This window comes from Somniosus microcephalus, chromosome 15, assembly GCF_052327205.1.
Source record: "Somniosus microcephalus isolate GS21.2 chromosome 15, FLI_Smic_1.0, whole genome shotgun sequence".
Lineage (NCBI taxonomy): Eukaryota > Metazoa > Chordata > Chondrichthyes > Squaliformes > Somniosidae > Somniosus > Somniosus microcephalus.
In genome coordinates, this window is record NC_141001.1 from 26,014,496 (window position 1) to 26,037,113 (window position 22,618).

The 22,618-nt window shown below is 46.4% G+C and overlaps 1 protein-coding gene across 1 annotated transcript in view; it reads left to right on the forward strand.

Moving 5' to 3' along the window:
- Window positions 1–21,159, forward strand: part of f2 (coagulation factor II (thrombin)) — a 203,030-nt gene extending 181,871 nt beyond the window's left edge. The window contains exon 14 of the mRNA XM_086007573.1: window positions 20,847–21,159. Within this exon, the coding sequence (XP_085863699.1) occupies window positions 20,847–21,002 (156 nt within the window). The 3' untranslated portion in view covers window positions 21,003–21,159. The remainder of the gene's footprint in view (window positions 1–20,846) is intronic.
- The last annotated feature ends 1,459 nt before the right edge of the window (window positions 21,160–22,618 follow it).

Consider the following 22,618-nt stretch of genomic DNA (forward strand, 5'->3'; position numbering starts at 1 on the left):
TAGGGTTGACATTACCATTTACCTTCACTCCCTAGGGTTGACGCTACCCTTTACCTTCACTCCCTAGAGCTAACGTTACCTTTTACCTTCATTCACTAGCGTTAACATTACACTTTCCTTCACTCCCTAGGGTTGATATTGCCCTTTACCTTGACTCCCTAGGGTTGACGTTACCCTTTACCTTCACTCCCAAGGGTTGAGGTTACCCTTAACCTTCACTCCCTAGGTTTGACATTTCCCTTTACCTTCACTCTCAAAGGTTGATGTTTCCCTTTCCTTTATTCCCTTGGGTGAAGTTACCCTTTCCTTCATTCCCTAGGGTTGATGTTACACTTTCCTTCACTCCCTAGGGTTGAGGTTAACCTTCACCTTCACTCCCTAGGGTTGATGTTACCCTTTAACTTCACTCCCTAGGTTTGACGTTACCCTTTACCTTCACTCCCAAGGGTTGATGGTTCACTTTCCTTCATTTGCTAGTGTTGATGTTAACCTTTCCTTCACTCCCTAGAGTTGACGTTACCGTTTACCTTCACTCCCTGGGGTTGAAGTTACCCTTTCCTTCATTCCCTAGGGTTGACGTTACCCTTTCCTTCACTCCCTAGGGTTGACGTTACCCTTTAGCTTCACTCCCTAGGGTTGGTGTTACCCTTTACCTTGACTCCCTAGTGTTGACGTTACACTTTCCTTCACTTCCTAGAGTTGACAATACCCTGTTCCTTCACTCCCTCGGGTTGACGTTACCCTTTACCTTCATTCCCTAGGGTTGACGTTACCCTTTACCTTCACTCCCAAGGGTTGACGTTAGCCTTTACCTTCACTCCCTAGGGTTGACGTTATCCTTTAACTTCACTCCATAAGGTTGACGTTAAGTTTTACCTTCACTCCGTAGAGTTGATGTTACCCTTTCCTTCACTCCCTAGGGTTGACGTTACCCTTTCCTTCACTCCCTAGGGTTGAGGTTAAACTTCACCTTCAATCCCTAGGGTTGCCGTTACCCTTTACCTTCACTCCCTAGGTTTGACATTTCCCTTTACCTTCACTCCCTAGGGTTGACGTTACCCTTTCCTTCATTCCCTAGGGTTGACGTTACCCTTTCCTTCACTCCCTAGGGTTGAGGTTACCCTTTACCTTCACTCCCTTTGGTTGACGTTAACCTTTACCTTCAATCCCAAGGGTTGATGTTTCCCTTTCCTTCATTCGCTAGTGTTGACGTTACCCTTTCCTTCACTCCCTAGAGTTGACATTACCCTGTACCTTCACTCCCTAGGGTTGACATTGCTCTTTACCTTCACTCCCTAGGGTTGACATTACCCTTTCCTTCATCCTCTAGGGTTGACGTTACCCTTTACCTTCACTCCCTTGGGTTGACATTACCCTTTCCTTCATTCCCTAGGGTTGACCTTACCCTTTACCTTCACTCCCTTGGGTTGAGGGTAACCTTTACCATCATCCCCTAGGGTTGACGTTACCCTTTACCTTCACTCCCTTGGGTTCAGGGTAACCTTTACCTTCATTCCCTAGGGTTAACGTTACCCTTTACCTTCACTACCTAAGGTTGAGGTTATCCTTTACCTTCATTCCCTAGGGTTGACGTTACCCTTTACCTTCAATCCCTAGGGTTGACGTTACCCTTTCCTTCACTCCCTAGGGGTTGCGTTACCCTTTACTTTCACTCCCAAGGATTGACGTTACCTTTACCTGCAATCCCTAGGGTTGATGTTACCCTTTACCTTCACTCCCTAGTTTTGACGTTACCCTTTCCTTCACTCCTTAGGGTTGACGTTACCCTTTACCTTCACTCGCTAGGGTTGACGTTACCCTTTACCTTCACTCCCTAGTTTTGACGTTACCCTTTACCTTCACTCCCTAGGGTTGATGATACTCATTCCCTAGGGTTGACATTACCATTTACCTTCACTCCCTAGGGTTGATGTTACCCTTTAGCTACACTCCCTAGTGTTGACGTTATACTTTAGTTCCCTCCCTAGGGTTGATGTTACCCTTTACCTTCACTTCCTAGGGCTGACATTAGCCTTTACCTTCACTCCCTAGGGTTGACGTTACCTTTTACCTTCACTCCCTAGGGTTGACATTATCTTTTACCTTCATTCACTAGCGTTAACATTACACTTTCCATCACTCCATAGGGTTGATGTTGCCCTTTACCTTGACTCCCTAGGGTTGACGTTACCTTTTACCTTCACTCCCAAGGGTTGAGGTTACCTTTTACCTTCACTTCCTAGGTTTGACATTTCCCTTTACCTTCACTCCCAAAGGTTGATGTTTCCCTTTCCTTTATTCCCTAGGCCGAAGTTTCCCTTTCCTTCATTCCCTAGGGTTGACGTTACACTTTCCTTCACTCCCTAGGGTTGAGGTTAACCTTCACCTTCACTCCCTAGGGTTGACATTACCCTTTAGTTCACTCCCTAGGGTTGAGGTTACCCTTTACCTTCACTCCCTAGGGTTGATGTTACCCTTTACCTTCACTCCCTAGGGTTGACGTTACCCTTTACCTTCACTCCCAAGTGTTGACGGTTCACTTTCCATCATTTGCTGGTGTTGACGTTACCCTTTCCTTCACTCCCTAGAGTTGACGTTACCGTTTACCTTCACTCCCTGGGGTTGACGTTACCCTTTCCTTCATTCCCTAGGGTTGACGTTACCCTTTCCTTCACTCCCTAGGGTTGACGTTACCCTTTCCTTCACTCCCTCGGGTTGACGTTACCCTTTACATAAACTCCCTAGGTTTAGTGTTACCCTTTACCTTCACTCACTAGGGTTGACGTTACCATTTACCTTCACTCCCTAGGGTTACTGTTACCCTTTACCTTCACTCCCTAGGGTTGATGTTACCATTTAACTTCACTCCCAAGGGTTGGCGGTTCCCTTTCCTTCATTCACTAGAGTTGACATTACCCTTTCCTTCACTCCCTAGAGTTGACATTACCCTGTACCTTCACTCCCTAGGGTTGACATTAACCTTTACGTTCACTCCCAAGGGTTGACGGTTCCCTTTCCTTCATTCGCTGGTGTTGACGTTACCCTTTCCTTCACTCCCTAGTGTCGACGTCACCCATTATCTTCATTCCCTAAGGTTGACGTTACCCTTTACCTTCACTCCCTGGTGTTGACGTTACAATTTCCTTCACTCCCTATGGTTGACATTACCCTTTCCTTCATTCCCCAGGGTTGACGTTACCCTTTAACTTCACTCCCTAGCGTTGACAGTACCCTTTACCTTCATTCCCTGGGGCTGACGTTACCCATTACTTTCATTCCCTAGGGTTGAGGTTTCCCTTTACCTTCACTCCCTAGGGTTGACATTACCCTTTACCTTCACTCCCTAGGGTTGACGTTACCCTTTACCTTCACTCGCTAGGGTTGATGTTACCCTTTACCTTGACTCCCTAGGGTTGACGTTACCCTTTACCTTCACTCCCTAAGGTTGTCGTTACCCTTTACCTTCACTCCCAAGGGTTGAGGTTACCCTTTACCTTCACTCCCTAGGTTTGATATTTCCCTTTACCTTCACTCCCAAAGGTTGATGTTTCCCTTTCCTTTATTCCCTAGGGTGAAATTTCACTTTCCTTCATTCCCTAGGGTTGACGTTACACTTTCCTTCACTCCCTAGGGTTGAGGTTAACCTTCACCTTCACTCCCTAGGGTTGACATTACCCTTTAGTTCACTCCCTAGGGTTGAGGTTACCCTTTACTTTCACTCCCTAGGGTTGATGTTACCCTTTACCTTCACTCCCTAGGGTTGACATTACCCTTGACCTTCACTCCCAAGGGTTGACGGTTCACTTTCCTTCATTTGCTAGTGTTGACGTTACCCTTTCCTTCACTCCCTAGAGTTGACGTTACCGTCTACCTTCACACCCTGTGGTTGACGGTACCCTTTCCTTCATTCCCTAGGGTTGATGTTACCCTTTCCTTCACTCCCTAGGGTTGACGTTACCCTTTCCTTCACTCCCTAGGGTTGAAGTTACCCTTTAGCTTCACTCCCTCGGTTGCCGTTAACCTTTACCTAAACTCCCTAGGGTTAGTGTTACCCTTTAACTTCACTCACTAGGGTTGACGTTACCATTTACCTTCACTCCCTAGGGTAACTGTTACCCTTTACCTTCACTCTCTAGGGTTGACGTTACCATTTAACTTCACTCCCAAGGGTTGGCGGTTCCCTTTCCTTCATTCGCTAGAGTTGACATTACCCTTTCCTTCACTCCCTAGAGTTGACATTACCCTGTACCATCACTCCCTAGGGTTGACACTAACCTTTACATCCACTCCCAAGGGTTGACGGTTCCCTTTCCTTCATTCGCTGGTGTTGACGTTACCCTTTCCTTCACTCCCTAGTGTTGACGTCACCCATTATCTTCATTCCCTAAGGTTGACGTTACCCTTTACCTTCACTCCCTAGTGTTGACGTTACAATTTCCTTCACTCCCTATGGTTGACATTACCCTTTCCTTCATTCCCCAGGGTTGACGTTACCCTTTAACTTCACTCCCTAGCGTTGACAGTACCCTTTACCTTCATTCCCTAGGGCTGACGTTACCCATTACCTTCATTCCCTTGGGTTGAGGTTTCCCTTTACCTTCACTCCCTAGGGTTGACATTACCCTTTACCTTCACTCCCTAGTGTTGACGTTACCCTTTCCTTCAATTCCTAGGGTTGACGTTACCCTTTCATTCACTCCCTAGTGTTGACGTTAGCCTTTACCTTCACTCCCTAGAGTTGAAGTTACCCTGTACCTTCACTCCCTTGGGTTGACGGTACCCTTTACCTTCATTCCCTAGGGTTGACGTTAAACTATACCTTCACTCCCTAGGGTTAACACTACCCTTTACCTTCACTCACTAGGGTTGACGTTACACTTTACCTTCATTCCCTAGGGTTGACGTTACCCTTTACCTTTACTCCCTAGGGTTGACGTTACCCTTTACCCTCGCTCCCAAGGGTTGATGTTACCCTTTCCTTCACTCCCTATGGTTGACGTTACCTTTTCCTTCACTCCCTAGGGTTGAGGTTACACATTAGCTTCACTCCCTCGGGTTGACATTACCCTTTACTTTCACTCCCTAGGGTTGACATTACCCTTTACCTTCACTCCCTAGGGTTGACGTTACCCTTTACCTTCACTCGCTAGGGTTGATGTTACCCTTTACCTTGACTCCCTAGTGTTGACGTTACCCTTTACCTTCATTCCCTAGGGTTGACGTTACCCTTTACCTTCACTCCCTAGGGTTGAGGTTACACATTAGCTTCACTCCCTCGGGTTGACATTACCCTTTACTTTCACTCCCTAGGGTTGACATTACCTTTTAACTTCACTCCCTAGTTTTGACGTTACGCTTTACCTTCATTCCCTAGGGTTCACGTTACACTTTCCTTCACTCCCTAGGGTTGACGGTACCCTTTAACTTCACTCCCTAGGGTTGACGTTAGCCTTTAACTTCACTCCGTAGGGTTGACGTTACCCTTTACCTTCACTCCGTAGGGTTGATGTTACCCTTTCCTTCACTCCCTAGGATTGAACTTACCCTTTCCCTTCATTCGATAGGGTTACCGTTACCCTTTACCTTCATTCCCTAGGGTTGACATTACCCTTTACCTTCACTCCCTAGGGTTGACATTGCCTTTTAACTTCACTCCCTAGTTTTGACGTTACACTTTACCTTCATTCCCTAGGGTTGACATTACACTTTCCTTCACTCCCAAGGGTTGACGGTACCCTTTACCTTCACTCCCTAGGGTTGACGTTAGCCTTTACCTTCACTCCCTTGGGTTGACGGTACCCTTTACCTTCTTTCCCTTGGGTTGATATTACCCTTTACCTTCACTCACTAGGGTTGACATTACCCTTTACCTTCATTCCCTAGGGTTGACGTTACCCTTTATCTTCACTCCCAAGGATTGATGTTACCCTTTCCTTCACTCCCTATGGTTGATGGTACCCTTTCCTTCACTCTCTAGAGTTGAGGTTACCCATTAGCTTCACTCCCTCGGGTTGACATTACCCTTTACTTTCACTCCCTAGGGTTGACATTACCCTTTACCCTCACTCCCTAGGGTTGATGTTACCCTTTACCATGACTCCCTAGGGTTGACGTTACCCTTTACCTTCACTCCCTAGCTTTGAGAGTACCCTTTACCTTCACTCCCTAGTGTTTACGTTACACTTTCCTTCACTCCCTAGGGTTGACATTACCCTTTCCTTCATTCCCTAGGGTTGACGTTACCCTTTAACTGCACTCCCTAAGGTTGACGTTACCCTTTACCTTCATTCCCTAGGGCTGACGTTATCCATTACCTTCATTCCCTAGGGTTGACATTTCCCTTTACCTTCACTCCCTAGGGTTGACATTACCCTTTACCTTCAATCCCTAGTGTTGACGTTACCCTTTCCTTCATTTCCTATGGTTGACGTTACCCTTTCATTCACTCCCTAGTGTTGACATTACCCTTTACCTTCACTCCCTAGAGTTGAAGTTACCCTGTACCTTCACTCCCAAGGGTTGACGTTACCCTTTCCTTCACTCCCTACGGTTGACGTTCCATTTACCTTCACTCCCTAGGATTGATGTTACCCTTTACCTTGACTCCCTAGGGTTGACGTTACCCTTTACCTTCACTCCCTAGGGTTGACGTTACCCTTTACCTTCACTCCCTAGGGTTGGTGTTACCCTTTACCTTGACTCCCTAGTGCTAACGTTACACTTTCCTTCACTCCCTAGAATTGACGATACCCTGTACCTTCACTCCCTCGGGTTGACGTTACCCTTTACCTTCATTCCCTAGGGTTGACATTACCCTTTAACTTCACTCCCTAGTTTTGACGTTACACTTTACCTTCATTCGCTAGGGTTGACGTTACACTTTCCTTCACTCCCTAGGGTTGACGGTGCCCTTTACCTTCACTCCCTAGGGTTGACGTTAGCCTTTACCTTCACTCCCTAGGGTTGACATTACCCTTTACCTTCACTCCCTTGGGTTGACGGTACCCTTTACCTTCATTCCCTTGGGTTGATGTTACCCTTTACCTTCACTCCCTAAGGTTAACATTGCCCTTTACCTTCACTCTCTAGGGTTGACGTTACCATTTAACTTCACTCCCAAGGGTTGGCGGTTCCCTTTCCTTCATTCGCTAGAGTTGACATTACCCTTTCCTTCACTCCCTAGAGTTGACATTACCCTGTACCATCACTCCCTAGGGTTGACACTAACCTTTACATCCACTCCCAAGGGTTGACGGTTCCCTTTCCTTCATTCGCTGGTGTTGACGTTACCCTTTCCTTCACTCCCTAGTGTTGACGTCACCCATTATCTTCATTCCCTAAGGTTGACGTTACCCTTTACCTTCACTCCCTAGTGTTGACGTTACAATTTCCTTCACTCCCTATGGTTGACATTACCCTTTCCTTCATTCCCCAGGGTTGACGTTACCCTTTAACTTCACTCCCTAGCGTTGACAGTACCCTTTACCTTCATTCCCTAGGGCTGACGTTACCCATTACCTTCATTCCCTTGGGTTGAGGTTTCCCTTTACCTTCACTCCCTAGGGTTGACATTACCCTTTACCTTCACTCCCTAGTGTTGACGTTACCCTTTCCTTCAATTCCTAGGGTTGACGTTACCCTTTCATTCACTCCCTAGTGTTGACGTTAGCCTTTACCTTCACTCCCTAGAGTTGAAGTTACCCTGTACCTTCACTCCCTTGGGTTGACGGTACCCTTTACCTTCATTCCCTAGGGTTGACGTTAAACTATACCTTCACTCCCTAGGGTTAACACTACCCTTTACCTTCACTCACTAGGGTTGACGTTACACTTTACCTTCATTCCCTAGGGTTGACGTTACCCTTTACCTTTACTCCCTAGGGTTGACGTTACCCTTTACCCTCGCTCCCAAGGGTTGATGTTACCCTTTCCTTCACTCCCTATGGTTGACGTTACCTTTTCCTTCACTCCCTAGGGTTGAGGTTACACATTAGCTTCACTCCCTCGGGTTGACATTACCCTTTACTTTCACTCCCTAGGGTTGACATTACCCTTTACCTTCACTCCCTAGGGTTGACGTTACCCTTTACCTTCACTCGCTAGGGTTGATGTTACCCTTTACCTTGACTCCCTAGTGTTGACGTTACCCTTTACCTTCATTCCCTAGGGTTGACGTTACCCTTTACCTTCACTCCCTAGGGTTGAGGTTACACATTAGCTTCACTCCCTCGGGTTGACATTACCCTTTACTTTCACTCCCTAGGGTTGACATTACCTTTTAACTTCACTCCCTAGTTTTGACGTTACGCTTTACCTTCATTCCCTAGGGTTCACGTTACACTTTCCTTCACTCCCTAGGGTTGACGGTACCCTTTAACTTCACTCCCTAGGGTTGACGTTAGCCTTTAACTTCACTCCGTAGGGTTGACGTTACCCTTTACCTTCACTCCGTAGGGTTGATGTTACCCTTTCCTTCACTCCCTAGGATTGAACTTACCCTTTCCCTTCATTCGATAGGGTTACCGTTACCCTTTACCTTCATTCCCTAGGGTTGACATTACCCTTTACCTTCACTCCCTAGGGTTGACATTGCCTTTTAACTTCACTCCCTAGTTTTGACGTTACACTTTACCTTCATTCCCTAGGGTTGACATTACACTTTCCTTCACTCCCAAGGGTTGACGGTACCCTTTACCTTCACTCCCTAGGGTTGACGTTAGCCTTTACCTTCACTCCCTTGGGTTGACGGTACCCTTTACCTTCTTTCCCTTGGGTTGATATTACCCTTTACCTTCACTCACTAGGGTTGACATTACCCTTTACCTTCATTCCCTAGGGTTGACGTTACCCTTTATCTTCACTCCCAAGGATTGATGTTACCCTTTCCTTCACTCCCTATGGTTGATGGTACCCTTTCCTTCACTCTCTAGAGTTGAGGTTACCCATTAGCTTCACTCCCTCGGGTTGACATTACCCTTTACTTTCACTCCCTAGGGTTGACATTACCCTTTACCCTCACTCCCTAGGGTTGATGTTACCCTTTACCATGACTCCCTAGGGTTGACGTTACCCTTTACCTTCACTCCCTAGCTTTGAGAGTACCCTTTACCTTCACTCCCTAGTGTTTACGTTACACTTTCCTTCACTCCCTAGGGTTGACATTACCCTTTCCTTCATTCCCTAGGGTTGACGTTACCCTTTAACTGCACTCCCTAAGGTTGACGTTACCCTTTACCTTCATTCCCTAGGGCTGACGTTATCCATTACCTTCATTCCCTAGGGTTGACATTTCCCTTTACCTTCACTCCCTAGGGTTGACATTACCCTTTACCTTCAATCCCTAGTGTTGACGTTACCCTTTCCTTCATTTCCTATGGTTGACGTTACCCTTTCATTCACTCCCTAGTGTTGACATTACCCTTTACCTTCACTCCCTAGAGTTGAAGTTACCCTGTACCTTCACTCCCAAGGGTTGACGTTACCCTTTCCTTCACTCCCTACGGTTGACGTTCCATTTACCTTCACTCCCTAGGATTGATGTTACCCTTTACCTTGACTCCCTAGGGTTGACGTTACCCTTTACCTTCACTCCCTAGGGTTGACGTTACCCTTTACCTTCACTCCCTAGGGTTGGTGTTACCCTTTACCTTGACTCCCTAGTGCTAACGTTACACTTTCCTTCACTCCCTAGAATTGACGATACCCTGTACCTTCACTCCCTTGGGTTGACGTTACCCTTTACCTTCATTCCCTAGGGTTGACATTACCCTTTAACTTCACTCCCTAGTTTTGACGTTACACTTTACCTTCATTCGCTAGGGTTGACGTTACACTTTCCTTCACTCCCTAGGGTTGACGGTGCCCTTTACCTTCACTCCCTAGGGTTGACGTTAGCCTTTACCTTCACTCCCTAGGGTTGACATTACCCTTTACCTTCACTCCCTTGGGTTGACGGTACCCTTTACCTTCATTCCCTTGGGTTGATGTTACCCTTTACCTTCACTCCCTAAGGTTAACATTGCCCTTTACCTTCACTCACTAGGGTTGATGTTACAGTTTACCTTCATTCCCTGTGGTTGACGTTACCCTTTACCTTCACTCCCTAGGGTTGATGTTACCCTTTACCTTCACTCCCTAGGGTTGACGTTACCCTTTGCTTCACTCCCTACGGTTGACGTTGCCCTTTCCTTCACTCCCTAGGGTTGAGGTTACCCATTAGCTTCACTCCGTCGGGTTGACATTACCCTTTACTTTCACTCCCTAGGGTTGACATTACCCTTTACCTTCACTCCCTAGGTTTGACGTTACCCTTTGCCTTCACTCCCTAGAGTTGATGTTACCCTTTACCTTGACTCCCTAGGGTTGACGTTACCCTTTACCTTCACTCCCTAGGTTTGACGTTACCCTTTAGCTTCACTCCCTAGGGTTGGTGTTACCCTTTACCTTGACTCCCTAGTGTTGACGTTACACTTTCCTTCACTTCCTAGAGTTGACAATACCTTGTTCCTTCACTCCCTCGGGTTGACGTTACCCCTTACCTTCATTCCCTAGGGTTGACGTTACCCTTTACCTTCACTCCCAAGGGTTGACATTAGCCTTTACCTTCACTCCCTAGGGTTGACGTTATCCTTTAACTTCACTCCGTAGGGTTGACGTTAAGTTTTACCTTCACACCGTAGAGTTGATGTTACCCTTTCCTTCACTCCCTAGGTTTCACGTTACCCTTTCCTTCACTCCCTAGGGTTGAGGTTAACCTTCACCTTCACTCCCTAGGGTTGACGTTACCCTTTACCTTCACTCCCTAGGTTTGACATTTCCCTTTCCTTCATCCCCTAGGGTTGACGTTACACTTTACCTTCACTCCCTTGGGTTGACATTACCCTTTCCTTCATTCCCTAGGGTTGACGTTAACCTTTACTTTCACTCCCTTGGGTTGACGGTACCCGTTACCTTCATTCCCTAGGGTTAACGTTACCCTTTACCTTCACTACCTAAGGTTGAGGTTATCCTTTATCTTCATTCCCTAGGGTTGACATCACCCTTCACCTTCACTCCCTAGGGTTGACGTTACCCTTTACCTTCACTCCCTAGGGTTGACGTTACCCTTTCCTTCTCTCCCTATGGTTGACGTTACCCTTTCCTTCACTCCCTAGGGTTGAGGTTACCCATTAGCTTCACTCCCTCGGGTTGACATAACCCTTTACTTTCACTCCCTAGGGTTGACATTACCCTTTACCTTCACTCCCTAGGGTTGATGTTACCCTTTACTTTCACTCCCTAGAGTTGATGTTACCCTTTAGCTTGACTCCCTAGGGTGACATTACCCTTTACCTTCACTCCCTAGGGTTGATGTTACCCTTTACATTCACTCCCTAGAGTTGATGTTACCCTTTAGCTTGACTCCCTAGGGTGACATTACCCTTTACCTTCACTCCCTAGGGTGACGTTACCCTTTACCTTCACTCCCTATGGTTGGTGTTACCCTTTACCTTGACTCCCTAGTGTTGACGTTACACTTTCCTTCACTCCCTAGTGTTGACGATACCCTGTACCTTCACTCCCTAGGGTTGACGTTACCCTTTAACTTTACTCCCAAGGGTTGAAGTTAGCCTTTACCTTCACTCCCTAGGGTTGACGTTATGGTTTACCTTAACTCCGTAGGGTTGAGGTTACACTTTCCTTCACTCCCTAGGGTTGACGTTACCCTTTCCTTCACTCCCTAGGGTTGAGGTTAACCTTCACCTTCACTTCCTAGGATTGATGTTACCCTTTACCTTCACTCCCTAGGTTTGACATTTCCCTTTACCTTCACTCCCTAGGGTTGACGTTACCCTTTCTTTCAATCCCAAGGGTTGACATTTCCCTTTGCTTCATTCCCTATTGTTGATGTTACCCTTTCCTTCACTCCCTAGAGTTGACATTACCCTGTACCTTCACTCCCTAGGGTTTACATTAACCTTTACCTTCACTCCCTAGGGTTGACATTACCCTTTCCTTCATTCCCTAGAGTTGACGTTACCCTTTACCTTCACTCCCTTGGGTTGACAGCACCCTTTACCTTCATTCCCTAGGGTTAACGTTACCCTTTACCTTCACTCCCTAAGGTTGAGGTTACCCTTTACCTTCACTCCCTAGGGTTGACGTTACCCTTTACCTTCACTCCCTAGTGTTGACATTAGCCTTTCCTTCACTTGCTAGGGTTGATGTTACCCTGTACCTTCATTCCCTAGGGTTGACGTTACCCTTTACCTTCACTCCCTAGGGTTGACAATACGCTTTACCCTCACTCCCTAGTGTTGAAGTTACCCTTTCCTTTATTCCCTAGGGTTGACGTTACCCATTACCTTCACTCCTTAAGGTTGAGATTACCCTTTACCTTCACACCCTAGTGTTGACGTTACCCTTTCCTTCACTTGCTACGGTTGACATTACCCTGTACCTTCACTCCCTTGGTTTGACAGTACCCTTTACCTTCATTCCCTAGTGTTGAGGTTACCCTTTACCTTCACTCCCTAGGGTTGATGTTACCCTTTACCTTCACTCACTAGGGTTGACGTTACACTTCACCTTTATTCCCTAGGGTTGAGGTATTCCCTTTACTTTCATGCCCTAGTGTTGATGTTACCCTTTCCTTCATTCCCTAGGGATGACATTACCCATTCCCTCACTCGCTAGTGTTGAAGTTACCCTTTCCTTTATTCCCTAGGGTTGACGTTACCCTTTACCTTCACTCCTTAAGGTTGAGGTTACCCTTTACCTTCACTCCCTTGGGTTGACGGTACCCTTTACCTGCATTCCCTAGGGTTGATGTTACCCTTTACCTTCACTCCCGAGGGTTGATGTTTCCCTTTCCTTCATTCCCTAGGGTTGACTTTTCCCTTTCCTTCATTCCCTAGGGTTGATGTTACCCTTTCCTTCATTCCCTTGGGTTGAGGTTAAACTTCACCTACACTCCCTAGGGTTGACGTTACCCTTTACCTTCACTCCCTAGGTTTGACGTTTCCCTTTCCTTCATTCCCTAGGTTTGACGTTACCCTTTACTTCACTCCCTATGGTTGAGGTTAACCTTCAGCTTCACTCTCTAGGGTTGATGTTACCCTTCACCTTCACTCCCTAGGGTTGACGTTACCCTTTCCTTCATTCCCTAGAGTTGACATTACCCTTTACCTTCACTCCCTGGGGTTGACGTTACCCTTTCCTTCACTCCCTAGGGTTGAGGTTACCCTTTACCTTCACTCCCTAGGGTTGATGTTAACCTTTACCTTCACTCCCTAGGGTTGACGCTCCCTTTACCTTCACTCACTAGGATTGATGCTCCCTTTACCTTCACTCCCTAGGGTTGACGCTCCCTTTACCTTCACTCCCAAGGGTTGACGCTCCCTTTACCTTCACTCCCTAGGGTTGACGTTACCCTTTACCTTCACTCCCTAGGGTTGACGCTCCCTTTACCTTCACTCCCTAGGGTTGATGCTCCCTTTACCTTCACTCCCTAGAGTTGACGTTACCCTTTACCTTCACTCCCAAGGTTTGACGTTTCCCTTTCCTTCATTCGCTAGTGTTGACGTTACCCTTTCCTTCACTCCCTAAAGTTGACATTACCCTGTACCTTCACTGCCTAGGGTTGACATTTACCTTTACCTTCATTCCCTAGGGTTGACGTTACCCTTTACCTTCACTCCCTAGCGTTGACAGTACCCGTTACCTTCACTCCCTAGTGTTGATGTTACACTTTCCTTCACTCCCTAGGGTTGACATTACCCTTTCCTTCATTCCCTAGGGTTGACGTTACCCTTTACCTTCACTCCCTAGGGTTGACGTTACCCTTTACCTTCACTCCCTAGGGTTGATATTACCCTTTACCTTCATTCCCTAGGGTTGACGTTACCCATTACCTTTATTCCCTAGCATTGAGGTTTCCCTTTACCTTCACTCCCTAGAGTTGACATTACCCTTTCCTTCATTCCCTAGGGTTGACATTACCCTTTCCTTCACTCCCCAGTGTTGACGTTACCCTGTACCTTCACTCCCTTGGGTTGACAGTACCCTTTACCTTCCCTCCCTAGTGTTGACTTTAACCTTTCCTTCACTTGCTAGGGTTGACATTACCCTTTCCTTCACTCCCTAGAGTTGACGTTACCCTGTACCTTCACTCCCTAGGGTTGTTGTTATCCTTTACCTTCATTACCTAGGGTTGACGTTACCCTTTACCTTCACTCCCAAGGGTTGACGTTACCCTTTCCTTCACTCCCTACGGTTGACGTTACCCTTTCCTTCAATCCCTAGGGTTGAGGTTACCCTTTAGCTTCACTCCCTCGGGTTGCCGTTATTCTTTACCTTCACTCCCTAGGGTTGACATTATCCTTTACCTTCACTCCCTAGGGTTGACGTTACCGTTTACCTTCACTCACTAGGGTTGGTGTTACCCTTTTCCTTCACTCCCTAGGGTTGACGTTAGCCTTTACCTTCACTCCCTAGGGTTGATGTTAGGTTTTACCTTCATTCACTAGGGTTGACGTTACACTATCCTTCACTCCCTACGTTAGACGTAAACCTTTCCTTCACTCCCTACGTTAGACGTAACCCTTTCCTTCACTCCCTAGGGTTGACGTTACCCTTTACCTTCACTCTCTAGGTTTGACATTTCCCTTTACCTTCACTCCCAAGGGTTGACGTTTCCCTTTCCTTCATTCCCTAGGGTTGACGCTTCCCTTTCCTTCATTCCCTAGGGTTGATGTTACCCTTTCCTTCATTCCCTAGGGTTGAGGTTAACCTTCCCCTTCACTCCCTAGGGTTGACGTTACCCTTCCCCTTCACTCCCTAGGGTTGACATTTCCCTTTACCTTCACTCACAAGGGTTGATGTTTCCCTTTCCTTCATTCCCTAGGATTAACGTTTCCCTTTCCTTCATTCCCTAGGGTTGACGTTACCCTTTCTTTCACTCCCTAGGGTTGAGGTTAATCTTCACCTTCACTCCCTAGGGTTGACGGTACCCTTTCCTTAATAACCTAGGGTTGACGTTACCCTTTACCTTCACTCCCTTGGGTTGACGTTACCCTTTACCTTCACTCCCTAGGGTTGACGTTACCCTTTCCTTCATTCCCTAGGATTGACGTTAGCCTTTACCTTCACTCTCTAGGGTTGACGTTACCCTTTACCTTCACTCCCTAGGGTTGACGTTACCCTTTACCTTCACTCCCTCGGGTTGACGTTACCCTTTCCTTCATTCCCTAGGATTGACGTTAGCCTTTACCTTCACTCCCTAGGGTTGACGTTACCCTTTACCTTCATTCCCTAGGGTTGACGTTAACCATTACCTTCATTCCCTATGGTTGAGGTTTCCCTTTACCTTCACTCCCTAGGGTTGATAATTACCCTTTACCCTCACTCCCTAGTGTTGAAGTTACCCTTTCCTTTATCCCCTAGGGTTGACGTTACCCTTTACCTTCACTCCTTAAGGTTGAGGTTACCCTTTACCTTCACTCCCTAGGGTTGACGGTACCCTTTACCTTCACTCCCTAGTGTTGATGTTACCCTTTCCTTCACTTGCTTGGGTTGACATTAACCCTGTACCTTCACTCCCTTGGGTTGACTGTACCCTTTACCTTCACTCCCTAGGGTTGACGTTACCCTTTCCTTCATTCCCTAGGATTGACATTAGCCTTTACCTTCACTCCCTAGGGTTGACATTACCCTTTCCTTCACTTGCTTGGGTTGACATTACCCTGTACCTTCACTCCCTTGGGTTGACGGTACCCTTTACCTTCATTCCCTAGGGGGGACGTTACCCTTTACCTTCACTCACTAGGGTTGGCGTTACACTTTACCTTCATTCCCTAGGGTTGACGTTACACTTTCCTTCACTCCCTAGGGTTGATGGTACCCTTTACCTTCACTCCCTAGGGTTGACGTTAGCCTTTACCTTCACTCCCTAGTGTTGACGTTAGGTTTTACCTTCATTCGCTAGGGTTGACGTTACACTATCCTTCACTCCCTACGTTAGACGTAAACCTCTCCTTCACTCCCTACGTTAGACGTAACCCTTTCCTTCACTCCCTAGGGTTGACGTTACCCTTTACCTTCACTCTCTAGGTTTGACATTTCCCTTTACCTTCACTCCCAAGGGTTGACGTTTCCCTTTCCTTCATTCCCTAGGGTTGACGCTTCCCTTTCCTTCATTCCCTAGGGTTGAGGTTAACCTTCCCCTTCACTCCCTAGGGTTGACGTTACCCTTCCCCTTCACTCCCTAGGGTTGACTTTTCCCTTTACCTTCACTCACAAGGGTTGATGTTTCCCTTTCCTTCATTCCCTAGGATTAACGTTTCCCTTTCCTTCATTCCCTAGGGTTGACGGTACCCTTTCTTTCACTCCCTAGGGTTGAGGTTAATCTTCACCTTCACTCCCTAGGGTTGACATTACCCTTTATCTTCACTCCCTAGTGTTGACGTTACACTTTACCTTCATTCCCTAGGGTTGACGTTACACTTTCCTTCACTCCCTAGGGTTGATGGTACCCTTTACCTTCACTCCCTAGGGTTGACGTTAGGTTTTACCTTCATTCACTAGGGTTGACGTTACACTATCCTTCACTCCCTACGTTAGACGTAAACCTTTCCTTCACTCCCTACATTAGACGTAACCCTTTCCTTCACTCCCTAGGGTTGACGTTACCCTTTACCTTCACTCTCTAGGTTTGACATTTCCCTTTACCTTCACTCCCAAGGGTTGACGTTTCCCTTTCCTTCATTCCCTAGGGTTGACGCTTCCCTTTCCTTCATTCCCTAGGGTTGATGTTACCCTTTCCTTCATTCCCTAGGGTTGAGGTTAACCTTCCCCTTCACTCCCTAGGGTTGACGTTACCCTTCCCCTTCACTCCCTAGGGTTGACATTTCCCTTTACCTTCACTCACAAGGGTTGATGTTTCCCTTTCCTTCATTCCCTAGGATTAACGTTTCCCTTTCCTTCATTCCCTAGGGTTGACGGTACCCTTTCTTTCACTCCCTAGGGTTGAGGTTAATCTTCACCTTCACTCCCTAGGGTTGACGTTACCCTTTACCTTCACTCCCTAGGGTTGACGTTACCCTTTACCTTCACTCCCTCGGGTTGACGTTACCCTTTCCTTCATTCCCTAGGATTGACGTTAGCCTTTACCTTCACTCCCTAGGGTTGACGTTACCCTTTACCTTCATTCCCTAGGGTTGACGTTAACCATTACCTTCATTCCCTAGGGCTAAGGTTTCCCTTTACCTTCACTCCCTAGGGTTGATAATACCCTTTACCCTCACTCCCTAGTGTTGAAGTTGCCCTTTCCTTTATTCCCTAGGGTTGACGTTACCCTTTACCTTCACTCCTTAAGGTTGAGGTTACCCTTTACCTTCACTCCCTAGGGTTGACGGTACCCTTTACCTTCACTCCCCAGTGTTGACGTTACCCTTTCCTTCACTTGCTTGGGTTGACATTAACCCTGTACCTTCACTCCCTTGGGTTGACGGTACCCTTTAGCTTCACTCCCTAAGGTTGACGTTACCCTTTCCTTCATTCCCTAGGATTGACGTTAGCCTTTACCTTCACTCCCTAGGGTTGACGTTATCCTTTCCTTCACTTGCTTGGGTTGACATTACCCTGTACCTTCACTCCCTTGGGTTGACGGTACCCTTTACCTTCATTCCCTAGGGGTGACGTTACCCTTTACCTTCACTCCCTAGGGTTGACGTTACCCTTTACCTTCACTCACTAGGGTTGACGTTACACTTTACCTTCATTCCCTAGGGTTGACGTTACCCTTTACCTTCACTCCCTAGGGTTGACTTTACCCTTTACCTTCACTCCCAAGGGTTGACAGTACCCTTTCCTTCACTCCCTACGGTTGACGTTACCCTTTCCTTCACTCCCTAGGGTTGACGTTACCCTTTACCTTCACTCCCTAGGGTTGACATTATCCTTTACGTTCACTCCCTAGTGTTGACATTACCCTTTAACTTCACTCCCTAGGGTTGGTGTTACCCTTTACCTTGACTCCCTAGGGTTGACGTTACTCTTTTCTTCACTCCCTAGAGTTGACGTTACCCTGTACCTTTACTCCCTAGGGTTGACATTACCCTTTACCTTCACTCCCTAGGTTTGACATTACCCTTTACCTTCACTCCCATGGTTGCCATTAGCCTTTACCTTCACTCCCTAGGGTTGACGTTGTTGTGTATGTAACCTGTTCAACCTTAAGAGAGCTTAAGCCTGTTCCACCTTAAGAGATGTACTACTTTCTCAGGTTTTATTTTCTTTACTTGTTATCAAAGATGGCGGCTTCCCGCTCTTGCCGTCGTCCTCCGCCCACAAAATGGCGGTTTTCCCGCGCTTGGCGGTCTTCACCCGTCCCCCGACGCCGTCTCCCTTCAGCCCCCGATTGCGGCCCTTATCTTCGCCGCGATCGCCCGAGTGCGGCCCTTATCAGCGGATGCGATCGATGGCCCGGCTGCGCCTCGCACTTGAAAGCGGCCCGGCCCTTATCAGTGCTTGCGATCGATGGCCCGGCTGCGCCTCGCACTCCAAAGCCCTTATCTCCCGATCGCGATCGATGGCCCGCGCTGTGCACCGCGGCTCTTGCGCCTTCAATTTCTGCAGCCGCTGCCCTTTCAGCCCGAGTGCGGCCCTTATCGGTGGTTGCGATCGATGGCCCGGCTGCGCCCCTCACTTCAAAGCGGCCCGGCCCTTATCTGCCGATCGCTATCGCCCTGTACCTCTGTCTTCCCCAGCCCTGTCTTCTACTCCGGTTCACAAGCTGATGGAGGCTTCAGGGCCCTAATGCCTGTCGCTTCCAGTGGGGTGGTGTGGTTTGAAACCTCTCTTCAACCGCCGTGGAATAACTGCCGCAGGGTAAGAACCTGACTCGTCGCCAGTGTTAAGTCTGTGAATTATTTAGTTAATTAAGACACAGACTAATGAGTAACAATAAAAACAGGTCTTTACTGGTTGGAGGTAGGGACTATACTGAATACAAGATTACTGCACAGTGCTTATATACCGGTGTGTTCACCCCCGGTATTACGTCTACAGCAGCCTGAGAAAGTAGTACATCTCTTAAGGTGGAACAGGCTTAAGCTCTCTTAAGGTGGAACAGGTTACATACACAACAGACGTTACCCTTTACCTTCACTCCCTAATGTTGACATTACCCTTTCCTTCACTTGCTAGGGTTGACATTACCCTTTCCTTCACTCCCTAGGCTTGACGTTACCCTTTACCTTCACTCTCTAGAGTTGACGTTACCCTTTACCTTCATTCCCTAGGTTTGACATTACCCTTTACCTTCACTCCCTAGAGTTGACGTTACCCTTTCCTTCACTCCCTAGGGTTGACGTTACCCTTAACCTTCCCTCCCTAGAGTTGACTTTACCCTTTACCTTCACTCCTTAGGAGTTTACATTACCCTCTTTCTTCACTCTGATTCTGAGTGATGTGCTCCAGCGTTCGGTTTCACCACATCAATTTCAACTCTCTCTTTTGCCATTGTCCTCTCCTTTCTGTCCCCTCTCCTGAAGACATTGGTTCATGGCTGGTTAAAATTCCATGGACGGCTCCATCACCGCTCCCAAATTGCTATTTTTCATCTGTGAGCCTGGGTCAGTGAGTGTTAGATTCTGAGGTTGACGGGGGTGGGGTTATTACAATTGACCCTTATGTCCTCATTTGATGCCCACACAAGCAAAATTTCAGCAGGGTGAATCTATCCAAATCTTTAAGTGCTGCCCCAGCTGAAATTAGTGAGAATCACATCAGGGACCCTCTGATCTGTATTTTTGAATAGTATATAAGTTGGTGCCATTACCCATCAGGCCATCAAGGAGAATTGTTGGCCAGTTTCAGAGCAGCATTTCTGGAGGCCTTGGAGTAGGTCAACTACCCTGTCAGCTGTGGATTGATCAATGGAGCATTGCACAGGGGCATCCAGTAACGGGGAACACACAAGATATATCTCAAGAAGAAAGACTTTCCAAAAGCTGTAAATTGCTTGTTGTCTCTCCATGTTAATATTCTCTTACAATGTTGCTGATCTCAACGGTCATTCCAATTTAAAACTCCCTGCACTTCACGCAACATTCTGTGGCTGGGAAAGTATAACACCTCTCTGTTAGTAGGTGGCTGGTTTTTCCTTCCTTCTGTGAGGACGCAACTTGCGTCCTCCATATAGCCTGCTAAGATCAGAAAGTGCCCCGAGAGAAACGGGGTGGATGTGAATACCAGTCCGTCAACGTACAGGAGCACCAAGGGGCCCGATGCACTGTCAGTCTCCTTTGGCATAGAATTACATTGATGCTGGTCTCATGGATGAGCCCCACTGTAGTGGAACTTAAATGTCAGCCTTGGCTCAGTCTTACATGAAAGTCAGAAGGTTGTGGGTTCAAGCCTCACTCCAGAGGCTGCAGCACATAATCTAGGCCAACAATTCAGTGCAGTACTGAGGGAGTGCTGCACTGTCAGAGGTGCCATCTTTCCATGCACTTTTAAACCGTGGCTACGTCTGCCCTCACAAATGGATGTAGACAATCCTATGGCACTGTTCGAAAACGAGCAAGTGAGTTCTTCTGGTGGCTTGGCCAATATTTATCTCTCACTATAAAACAGATTATCTGGACAATTATTTCATTGGTTTGTGGGAACTTGTTTCCTACATTATAACAGTGCCTACACTTTAAAAGTATTTTTAATTGGCTGTGAAGCGCTTTGGAGACATCCTGTGGTTGTGAAAGGCACTATACAAATGCTATTTATTTTCCTATTTATCTAACTTATACAGAAGTAATTCCTTTTCCATTAATGTATATTAAAGGTATTTGTTTTTGAATGTCACACAGAACCCAACAGATAATCGATGGTACCTGATGGGAATCGTGTCCTGGGGAGAAGGATGTGACAGGGATGGGAAATATGGATTTTACACTCATGTATTCAGGTTGAGGAGGTGGTTGTTGAAAGCTATACAGAGCAAGAGTCCTGCACCTGAGAATTAAAGATTGCAATGTCCTACTTTAAAGAGGGTGTGACCGTTTTCTGATGTCCACTGAGGAAATTAAGAATAAATTTGATGTTTATGACTAATTCAGTCATTCCCTGTGCTTGAATTAATTTTTAACATGTTTATGAATTAAAAACAGATTACCAATAGAATATGTTTGAAGAGTTTTATTTGGCTTCTTCCTCTGTCGACCTTCCTCACCATTTTCCCATTTATAGTATCCCTTCTATTTACAGTATTATATATATTTGTGTCTCCATCTTCCCTTCCTCCATGCCTTTAAAACCCATTATTGGCATGACTTAATCACTACTACTTGACTTATTAAGTCTTCTCTTCCATTCTTTTGTGTGATTAAAACAAGAGTTTTCATCCAATATTTTATTTTGCTCACGGTGAATTGGTGGTTGCATTATTGAGAGATGTGCTGGGCGAGGAGGAATGCACATAAATAAATTACCTGCACACAAACAAAAGAATGCTCTTCCCCCTTTCCCTGCCACGGCACTTGCTTAAAAACCTGTTCGATCTCCAGCTTTTTCCAGTTCTGACGAAGGTTCATCGTCCTGAAAAGTTAATGCTGTTTCTCTCTCCACAGATGCTGCCTGACCTGCTGAGTATTTCCAGCATTTCTGTTTTAATTTCAGATTTCCAGCATCAGCAGTATTTTGCTTTTGTAAAAGAATGCTGCTGCTGTACCCATTTCACATACATTAAAAATATAACAAAATTTCAACACGCACCTTCATTTCTCACATATAAAATATTGTATTTGCTAAATGAACCCTGTGAATACAGTAACTTACAATAGCCCCAAATCCCCTCAAACTTTCTGTTGCTACGCCATTGTAACTTTGCCGGAAGTGCATCGGAAACCCAGTTTACGCACATAAGTGGGGTTTCCAGCGAAGTTAGTGCTTCGGAGCGGGAAGAGCTCTGAGGAAATTCTCGGTGATTGTTGTTTTCCTCCGGTAAAGTTACCTTGCAAAAAGTTTTTCTTAATTTGTAATGATTTTGGTGTTTTTATGCACACTTCCCACCCCACCACAATTATAGTTACTTTTACTGCTCTTAAGTTGTGTTCCCTGGCTGTTTGTCGTTGGTGCTTAGTCATTGGTAGATCAGGAAGGCGGCAGAAAGCAGGTCGTCCAAACAGCAAGTCCAGGCACGATTTTTGAATGACCAGTCTTGCTAGCAATCAAAAAAAATCTAATCATTGTAGGCTAAGATAAAGGGGCCAATTGTCATCGACTGGTGTAAGTATATCTAAATACCAGTGCTAATCCCACCAGAATGGTAAAGTGCTAACAGCACTCAAATTTCTTGAGTCACAATTTGCATAATTATTCACAGATCTAAGTGCAGACTTGAGCAGGTGTAGGAAACACACTAGTGCATGCAAGTGAATTTTAAAGATTGGGACAATTAAAGGGAAGTTTTACAATATGTGGGCAAAAAACTCTGAAAACCTGTAGAAAGGCTCAAAAAGTCTATTAACCCAGCAGTAATCTTTACCAAGGCTTAAGAGGCAAAGGATTGAGGAGCAATAGACAACAAAAGGGAAAGAAAATGCATTGTGCAGACATGAGTGCGCAGAAAGGTAACAAAGTA